The 10,188-nt window shown below is 41.7% G+C and overlaps 1 protein-coding gene across 1 annotated transcript in view; it reads left to right on the top strand.

Annotated features, from left to right (window-relative positions):
• Positions 1 to 217: 217 nt before the first annotated feature.
• The window catches only part of LOC144491874 (uncharacterized protein FLJ43738-like), a 35,945-nt gene continuing 25,974 nt past the window's right edge, over positions 218 to 10,188 (top strand). The window contains exons 1-3 of the mRNA XM_078210163.1: positions 218 to 346; positions 3,695 to 4,599; positions 6,254 to 6,448. Of these exons, the coding sequence (XP_078066289.1) occupies positions 218 to 346; positions 3,695 to 4,599; positions 6,254 to 6,448 (1,229 nt within the window). The remainder of the gene's footprint in view (positions 347 to 3,694; positions 4,600 to 6,253; positions 6,449 to 10,188) is intronic.

Genomic DNA, 10,188 nt, shown 5'->3' with positions numbered 1-10,188 from the left:
TTGTTGTCGGTTGCTTTCCTTACCTTGTGATTTTTCTGCCATTTTACGCCCCGAATGGGAGTGAAGTCAAGCTAACAGGATTTAAATGAGGTCCACTGGATCTCATTTCTGGCAGAATGGTTGAAGTTCTTACTCAGATGGTTATCCACCCACTCACAGGGAGTTAAAATTGTGTGTAGATTATTCGGTTCTTAACCCTACTCGCCATTGAATTCCCATGGCCAAACAGTTCCAGTACAATTACAACACTAGCATCTACTTGGCGATGTGGCAAATTGCTCAGGTACGCCCTGCCCACAAAAAACAGAATAAATCCAATACGACCATTGGTGAAGGAGTTCCTCAGGTAGTGTCCTAGACCCAACCTACTTCAGCTGCTTCATCAATGACCTTCCCTCCATCATAAGGTCAGAGGTGGGGATGTTTGCTGATGATTGCATAGTGTTCAGCATCATTTGCGACTCTTCGTGTTCTGAAGCAGTCCACGTCCATATGTAGCAAGACCTGGAAAAAATTCAGGCTTGGGTTGATAATGACTACTAACATTTCTGCCAGATAAGTGCCGCGCAGTGGCCATCTCTAACTAAGAGAAAATCTAACCCTATCCACTGAACATTCAATAGCATTCCCATTGCTGAACGACAAGGACAGCAGATATGCAAGGGAACAACACCACCTGCAAGTTCCTCTCTAAGCGACACACCACCCTGATTTGGAAATTTATTAACGTTCCTTCACTGTTGCTGGGTCAAAATCCTGGAACCCCCACCAGTCCTACCTACACTGCATGGACTACAGGAGTTTCAGAAAATGGCTCACCACCATCTTCTTAAGGACAATTAGGTCTGGGTAATAAATGCTGGCCGAGTCAGCAACACCCACATCCCATGAAAGAATGTATTAAGTTAATTTCAACATTATTTAGATAATATGCTGAAACTGAACACTCTGTGATCCAAATCAATGAACATCTTGGGCCCGATTTTACCATTTTGATTCTAAGTGCTGGATCAGATCCAACTTGGAAATCTGCTCTCAGGCGCCCCCATACGCACTTAGCGGGTCTGGACCGTACTGTGGATGGGGCGTATCACATCTGAAATGCTGCAGCTCCAATCGGAGCTTTGAACTGCACATGCACTGTGAGAAAAAAACTGAACAACGCGGCCCTGTCACATTGCTCCCGGGCCGCAAAAAGCGGATAAAACGGCTCGGGAGCAAAAACCGGGAGCGAAGATCCCCACAGACATCGCCCCCACCCCCACAACATAATTGTCCTCCTTATCCACCCACCCCGCCAATACCCAGATTGATTGCGACCCCTTGTCACCCTTCCCCCCCCCCCCCCCCCCCCACCGATCACCCACAGAGTGGCACAGACACACCCTGCCCCCGCAACCCCCACCAGGCAACGATCTGGCCCACCTCTCTTCTCCTCCTCCCCCCCCCCCTCCCCCCCACCAGAGAGCAATCTGGCCTCCTCCTCCCCGCCACCACCCCACCAGAGGACCATCTGGCCTCCCCCCCCCCCCCCCCCCCCCAAATCATCAGACAATGACCTGGCCCTCCTCCCCCCACCCACCAGAGAGCGATCAGGCCTCCCTCCTCCCTCCCTCTTCCCTCCCTCCCCACCAGAGAATGATCTGGCCTCCCTCCCCCCCCCTGCACCAGAGATACATCTGACCTGCCTCCTGTCCCCCTCTCCCCACACACCCCAACCACCGATCTGAGTTAGAGAGCCGCTGGAAGCTCTGAACTTACCTCTTCAGAAGCTGGAGCGCCCGAGACAGACCTTTGCCGAACATGTCTGTTTTGCGCCAAATCTGGATGGGCGAACACGATGGTAAAGTGGGAAATGCAGGTAAGATTGTGCGTCCAGCTCATTGAGTCAGGCGCGGTTTGGATCGCGGCCATTTTCGGCCCTTGGTAAAGTGGGCATCTGCGCGGATGTGGGCGCAGATCGCGCTGATCGCCTCGTGCCCGACTTTATCAAGTTTTCGCGCCCGTTAATGGGCACGACGCAATGGTAAAATCAGGCCCCATGTGTCAATTTGGTCGAAAAAAGCTGATCTCCAGGATGGTAAATTCCTGTCTCCTGTGTTCCATGTTACCATATGCGTAACAATGAGCTACAATTATTTTGTTTTGACTTCATAGCTCCTCCTCATTTGTGGAGAGGAAGGGAACTGAGTAGCTCCACTGAGAGTACAAAAATTGTTTGTCCTCTGAACTGTTTCTTTGGTCTGAAAGATTGACTAGCAGTACTTTCCATTGCGTTACAATGACTGCAATTTGTGACAGAGTTGTATGATTGGAGGATAAGTGCTGATCCAAAGCTCTTGCAGTTACATAGCTATTAATCCTTTTACTGAGTTTGCACAGCTCGGAATTTACCTGTTTACTGTATACAAAGTCCACTTTACGTCTTGGATGCTCTTCCAGCCACAAGCAATGAGCTTTTAAGAGAAGGGGACACGCTGTAAAAGGTCTGAGAAAACCTATACTTCTAACAATCCGATAAAATGCCAAAAACAGCAGTGTGTACTAAAACTTTACTGTATCTGAGGGAAATATGAATAATGGGCCTTGGACCATTTAAGAGCTTCACCACTTATGGGTATTCCCTCAGTCCCCATCTGGAAACATCAAGGCAATATGCAGTACAATTTTCTCCTACGCAGATGGAAAATTGTGCTCGGCTTTATGTTTAAGCATTTAAACTGTCTCATCTTCAGCGGGATCACTTACGGCCTGTTATGTAGCCTGCCAGAAGCCACGCAAGACTAGCTGTATTGGTCTGAGCCAGATCTTCTGTTTTCCTCACATCTGTTTTACTTCTGCCCACTGGCATTAATACAGGAAAATATACACTTTCAGCGGTTTAGCATGACCTTCCTCACCCCTTTGTATCATGTGCATTTGGGAGTGTTTCATTCTGATTTTCATTTTTGAACGCTACTCTCTAGATAGCAAGGATGGGGAAGACTAAATTCACGTAGATTGTGTACGCTTGTTTTATATATTGAGAACAAGTCAGATGGCTTGTAGAGGGTACACACTCTGAGAGGAACATAAACATTTGCAGACAGACAAGGATTTACAACTATAGACAAAATGGAAGCATCCCCAGAAGGCTAATACAACAGCATGAAATCAGATCATAAAGTCTGTATATAAAAGAAAATAAAAGCTATTCCTATGAGAAGGAGAGAGAAAAGTCAATACTCGCAATGTCCATTCATGCTAAATGGAATAGTCAAAGGTTGATTATTAAAAATCTAAAAGCAGATATTAGAATAGATTAATTTTAAAAATGGAAGGTTGCTAAGAATTTGAAAGGATATGATTTGGTATTTTTAATTTTTGTGATTAGACAGAATACCAGTTAGTTAAAACTCTTAAGGGCTTGCAACCCATTGCATCAAAATATATTGTAGTTAAAAAAAAATGTTTACAAAGCAAATTTTCCCAAATTAGCAAAGGCAAAGAAAATTTTTATTACACATTAAGTATATGCAATTTTTAAGGAATTATTTATGCTAACAATGCAGGTATTTTTAAAAAACCTATGTATATACCCTTAAGTACTTTATTGTACAGCATCTATATGTCTATAGTCGGGAGTTTTTAGTCTAACAATACGATGAGAAATAAAACGACTAACATTTTGTCCTAATTTTGTTTCTTCTCCAAGGAAAAATGTGGCCCTGTGTATTGTCAGTATCAGTTCTATAACCTGCCACATCATCAGACGAAAGGAAGAGGGCATGGGACAGAGATTACCTTCAGGGATGTGAATGTGATTCTAACAGGGACCTTCAATCCAGATAAACTCAGAGAGTATCTACTTGGGCCTCCACTAGAGATAGAGATTCATGACCGTGACAGGAAATTGGACGTCCAGCCCCAGCCGCCAGCATTGTTTGGTTCTGAGGCTGAAGATACTAAACTGAGCAACGTTAGCTATGCCAGTAATAAACGAACTATCCATGATCCCTTCACAAAAACAAAAAAATCTTGGGCTCCTTATGGCACTGCTAAGGTGGCTTTTTCTGACCTTCTATACGGTGAAAAGTGTTTGAATGTTTCTTTACCTATACAGAACAGCAGTTCACCAGATCCAACAGGTTGCCGAGTTGATGGCTTGGACAGACGTATTGTAGGTGTTTCAGGAGCTGTTGATGGTCCAGATGACCAGCCATTACCTGAAGGACATTACTTGGAATCAAATTCTGTGCTTAATATGAGAGTTGAATTGGCTTATCCTTTGACAATAAGCACAGATGTGACAGATGAAGTGCAGGAGTGCCAATTTGGTCGCATTATTTACATTTTTGACTATAAGAACAAAGACTTCCTTCAAGATTTGCTAGGAACAATTAGTTCAATTAATTATGCAGCATTTTGCCAGGAGTCTCTGTCAAATGATGAAAATGAAGCAGCTGATGCAGCCCTTATGATGGAAATTGAGCCACAGGATAGCTACAATATGAACATTTTGACAGGCTTTCACGTAATGGATGGAAAAATGCATCTCTTCATTTTGGAGGGAATGAAAAACGATGGGCTCAAGAAATTGTGGGAAAAGATGTCAGTCAGGTGAGATGATCAAATACAACGTACCACAAAACAATATTTGACAAAGTTACTCAAAATGTTTGCTTAAACTTTATATCCAGATAACAGAAAGGAAGGACTGCTGACAAAGAGGTAACCTGGCAGCACAATGGTTAGCACTGCTGCCCCGCAATGCCAGGGACCCGGGTTCAGTTCTGGCCTTGGGAGACTGTCTGTGTGGAGATTGCACATTCTCCCTCTGTCTGCATGGGTTTCCTTCGGGTGTTCCGGTTTCCTCCCACAGTCCAAAGATGTGCAGGTTTGGTGGATTACCCAAGGTAAATTGCCCTTTAGTGTCAGAGGATTAGCAGGATAAATACATGGGGTTATGGGAATAGGGCCTAGGTGGGAATGTTGTTGGTGAAGGCTCAATGGACCGAATGGCCTCCTTCTATAGGGATTCTATGATTCAAACTGAGAAAGACAAAAAGGATGAAATTAAGACATTTCATTATTGAGCGGCTTTTCAAAAAGTGACAAAATGCCCAAGTTAGTGGTACCCAGCAGGATGGACTTAAACAATAAATCAGCTGCAGAAGCTCGCACATGATCTGGCCCAACAAGCAATCTTCAACTTTCTATTGTTCATTGTCAGTGGACAACTAATGACCAGTAGGACATTTCACTCTGAAAGGATATTTTGCATGTTTCTATAGAAGGTCAAGCCATCATCCTTACCCATACCCAGAAGAGGAGGAAGGAGAGGTTGGCCACCTGCTTTGCATTTGGCTTATGGCCCAAGGAGATTGGCTGCTGGTGTAGAGAGGAAAAGGATACCTCACTAGATCCTCTGCATTTAGTCCCAGATAGAGATGGCCACAAACCAAGCTGTCCACAATCTTATCTTTTCACAATGTACACAAGAGTTTACTGTTTTCCCTGAGTGGGAAAATATATGATACCTGTAAAAGCAATAACACCTCGAATCTGACATTCAATTAAAGGAAATCTTCAACTATGAAAGTGAGCAAGTAAGGATGAATGAATATCAGAGAATTTAAAGAAATAGTTGCATTTTTACAAAACCCTTGGGATGCTAATTATTTGGATAAATTGGAGATAAAGTCTGCCTTTTCCAGTAGCACAATACATCCTCCTAGAAAATGAACATCCTGATTTATACCATGATTAATGGAAAAGAAAATGGGGCCCACTGTAAAACAGGATGCCAATTCATTCTTAGCACATTTTATCAGGATCATTTTCGCCCGTATTGTATTTTTACAACATATTAAATATTGTTTCATCGGAAATGATAGATTTATATATCAAATAAAATTCTGATAGTGCAAATGTTTTGGGTAGTGGGTGGTACAAAATTAAGATCATTCAGGGTTTGTATAAAATGAAATATTAAGAAATTTACATCAACACACATTTCCTGCCTGCAAAATATTATTTCCTGTTGTCACATTTTTGTCAACATTTTTTAATTGTATGACTAAATTTCCCATTGAATTTTCTACTATCATGGTTTTGTAAAGAACTAATCAAAATCATTCAAAATGCATTTTCAAAGAATTGATTTTCTTGTTCATTTTTCTCAGAAACTGTATGTTATACCAGTAAGAATTGGTTTGTGTTTGCCCTCTTCATAGGAATCCATTTGTTAAAAAAAACTTTATTTTTTTTTCAGTTCTGCGGTTCCTGAAGTCGAAAGGGTTAAGGTTCTGTACAATACTGATTTCAGTTTTCATAAGCGGTTGTATGCATACATGGATGATCTTCTTTACCATGTCCATCTCCGTGAGCCACTGCATAATATTGTAAAACAACCTTTGCTGTACGTCAGGGACATGACTCCACAGGACTGCTTTCAGGCATTATGTCGGTGAGATCTTCCTTTGCATGTATCATTAATTGAAATATTGCTGTTAGTGGGCAGTCTGACAGAGGTCATCAACAATTTCTCTCCTTCAGAAAAACCTTAATTTTTGTCCATTCTTAAAATAGTTCCATGCAAAGTAGCTGTTGCCATTCAGGAAGGAAATAAGTTATTGGAATTTTGTTACTTGACCCAGTTTGGATGGTGTGCAAGAATCAGCTAACTTTTACTCTCTTTGGAGGCGTGCCTCAGATAGTTAAAGCACAGACATTGCCATTTTGTTAAAGCATAGGTACAAATATGTACCAAATCCAATAGCTTGGGAAAGATAATTTATATAAATAATTAGATATATTCATTCTAATTGATACTCCAAATATAGAGTAGAAAATAATGTCAAAGAACAAAACTTCTAACAATTAAATTCATTTACAAAGCCAATCAACTGATTCACAGTATGTACATCGTGGGCAACTCTTCATATTACCTTAGCTGTCAGATGTATGTAAGATGTATGATAGAGGGTAAAGATACATTGAATATTAAATTGGGGTAAGGGGTTGCAATCAGAAGGAGGTGGGTACAAGTCACACTCCAGAGACCTGATTATAATTATATAATTATAATCCAGCCTGACACTTAATTCAATACAATACCAAGGGAGCTCTTACTAGAAGAGGTGACATCTTTTGGATGAGATGTTAGGTACAGACAATCTGCTATCATTTGGTGGATAAAGAAAATCTCAAGGGACTATTTGAGGAAGAGCAAGGAAACTCTCCAATATCCTATTCAACATTTATTCCTTGACCAAAATTGACTATCTGGTCACTTGTTTCATTGCTGTTTGTGGGATATTGCTGTGTTTGAACTTGATGTAGCATTTCCTCCAGGGAGCCCATTTCAGAAATTCTTCATTGTCTGTAAAGCAGTGTGGAACATCCTGAGTTTGTGAAAAGCACTACATAAATACAAGTTCTTGCATTCTATTGCCTCAAACCTTTAGATCCACACCATCCGGTTAAGAAGGAGAAAAAAATGTGAGCCATCCCAGTTTTTGAATAAACTCCAACGAAAAGGGGAAGGTGGTGGGGGTAGTGGTAATGCCATTTAACCCATAATCCAGAGTCTAGGCATAATGCGCTGCAGGCATAGGTTCAAATCCCATCACACCAGCTTGCGGAATTTCAACTCAATTATTAAAATCTGGGATAGAAAGCTAGTAATGGTGACAATGATAGTTATCACTGATTGTTGTAAAGACCTGTCATGTTCATTAATGGGTAGGATATGTGCCATGTGTCTGGTTTGGCCTATGTGTGACTCCAGGCCCACAGCAATCTGATCGAATCTTAATCACCCTCTGAAATGGCCCAGAAAGCCACTCTGTTCAAGGACAATTAGAGATGGGCAACACATGCTGGCTGATACCTATATCCCATGAAAGAATAAATAAAACTTCCTTGCCAAAATTTATGCACTTTTCTCAATATATTTATGAAACTTCTAACTAAGGAACATGCAGAAAGTCTGCCCGGATGATTTATTTCCATGAAACAGGCCATCAGGTCACACCTGAAGTTGTCCAGAATATGCTGTGTGCTTCCCCTTTATGACACAGCTGAGAGCAAAAAATTTGTCATGTAGAGAATTACAAGCTCACAAACAAAGAATGTGACATGCCTCATCACTAAAACTATTCAAAAGAAATGCTCATAAAATTTGGTGTTGTAGCTCCTGTATTTTTAGTGCAATGGGTGTAGTTTCAGGTCCAAATTGATGTTCGTGCCGCATGTAGATATTTCTGGGGGGTTGTGCAGGACACAGTTTAGGGTAGGTTGTTAATGTCAGTGTGGAAGTGTGCACTGGGAGTACACAAAATCGGTAGTTTGTGATGTCTGTCAGTGTGTAATATTGCTTTGATGACAGCAGTAGCAATGTCAATTCCAATCAATGCTCCAACTAATGCCCCCAATGTTGCCCAGCTGAGCATACATTCAGCAGCAGGAAAGACCCCCACTGGTGATATTTAAAGAGATCATTTATCTTCAGGGAACCTTCAGGTTAGTTGCTGTTTGCGTTTTACTGCCTTTTGACACATCTGTAGAAGTGCTATGTGTTTTCTCCTGTTACATGAAATTGCTGCAGTCTATATAGGGAGTGGCGTATGCTGAATGAAGACTTTTGCTCACTACAAAAGTTCTGCTCAGACTACTTGCTCCCAACCATGGTTGCTGTTGTTTCCATTCTCCTTGCCCTGTAGCATTATGGGGTGAATGAGTAGAGGTGACATGCAAGGAGCACCAGAGACTCAACTGCACATTCCTGTCTAACCCCAATAACCTTTCACCCCTTGTTTATCAAGATTCTATCTAGTTCTGCCTTAAAATATTGAAAGATTCTGCCTCCACTGCCTTCTGAGAAAGAATTCCAAAGACTTACAACCCTTAGAGAACATTTTTTTCTTCATCTCTGCTTTAAATGGGTGACCCTATATTTTTAATCAGTGACCTCGTGCTATATTCTCCCGCAACAGTAAACTTCCTCTCCACTTCCACCCTGTCAAGGCCCCTCAAGATCTTGTATATTTTAATCATGCCACCTTTGACTCTTCTAAACTCCAGCGAATACAAGCCTAATGTGATGATACTGTGCCTTTAAGAAATGTATTTATATCACGCTTCTTGTCAGGGATATGTTTAAAATTCAGCTCTGTTTTACATGGTGCTGATTTGTCTACAAAACAGGCAGCTCACATGCTGAGAATGCAGGCGAGTGATTGATTTTAGCTGGGGATGTGTTTGTTTTAATCTGAGTTGATGCACATGTGGTTTCAGAGTAGAATTTTGATTAGGTTGATTGACAAGAGTCATATGCTTAAGGGGAGGAGCTAAGCTTACAGGGAAAACCAAGCAGTTACAGCGGGTTCTGTGAGAAGCAAAAGATCTCTCTCACTCTTACTCTCTCTCTCCTCGCTCTCTGCAAAGGTATTCTGAGGACTGGAAGTCCAAGTACAAGCACGTAAGCCTGTGTGTTGTTAACTGATTTTGAAGAGGAGTTTAAGTCGATAAGAGGAATATTGCTTGAATTGGAACTAATAGTTATAGGTTAGAAGTTAAGCATTGTATCTTGTCATATTTAAGTAGTAAAATTGGTAAAAATTAAGCTAAATCACCTGCTATAGTTAAACTGTATTGTTAAATAATGTTAATTTTGATAAAAGCTTCCTAGTGTGACAAGAGACTCACACCTGGAATAAAACACCTTATCCAAATGGAAAAACTGTTGGGGTCTGGTCAGGCTTCGTAACATACTTTGGGGTTTGTGATGCATACTTAAAAAAATGGGGGCTCTTGCTGGATTAAAAGCTATAAGACAGTGGGTGTTGATGTCCGAATGTTTCTTTTTAAGTGTTGCATTTGGTTAGTTTAAATAGGGGGTGCCTTGTGGAATAATGACTCTTTCAGTGTGTACCAAGGCCCAAAATTGGCCGCGATCGGAACCGTGCCCAAATTGGGCGCGACGTCAATCTAAATGCATTTGCATGCATTTAAATTGACTTAATGAACTGGACGTCCAATCTTACCAGCATTTCCCCCTTTACCATTGCATTCGCCTGTCCAGATTCGGCGTGAAACAGACATGCTCGGTAAAGGTCTGTTCCGGGCGTTCCAGCTTCTGAAGAGGTAAGTTCAGAGCTTCCAATGGCTCTCTAACTCAGATCGGTGGTGGAGGGGGGGGGGGGG

The sequence above is a fragment of the Mustelus asterias genome, chromosome 3 (genome assembly GCF_964213995.1).
Source record: "Mustelus asterias chromosome 3, sMusAst1.hap1.1, whole genome shotgun sequence".
Taxonomy (NCBI): domain Eukaryota; kingdom Metazoa; phylum Chordata; class Chondrichthyes; order Carcharhiniformes; family Triakidae; genus Mustelus; species Mustelus asterias.
The sequence above is the reverse complement of the archived record's forward strand: the minus strand, read 5'-3'. Positions and strand labels throughout refer to the sequence as shown.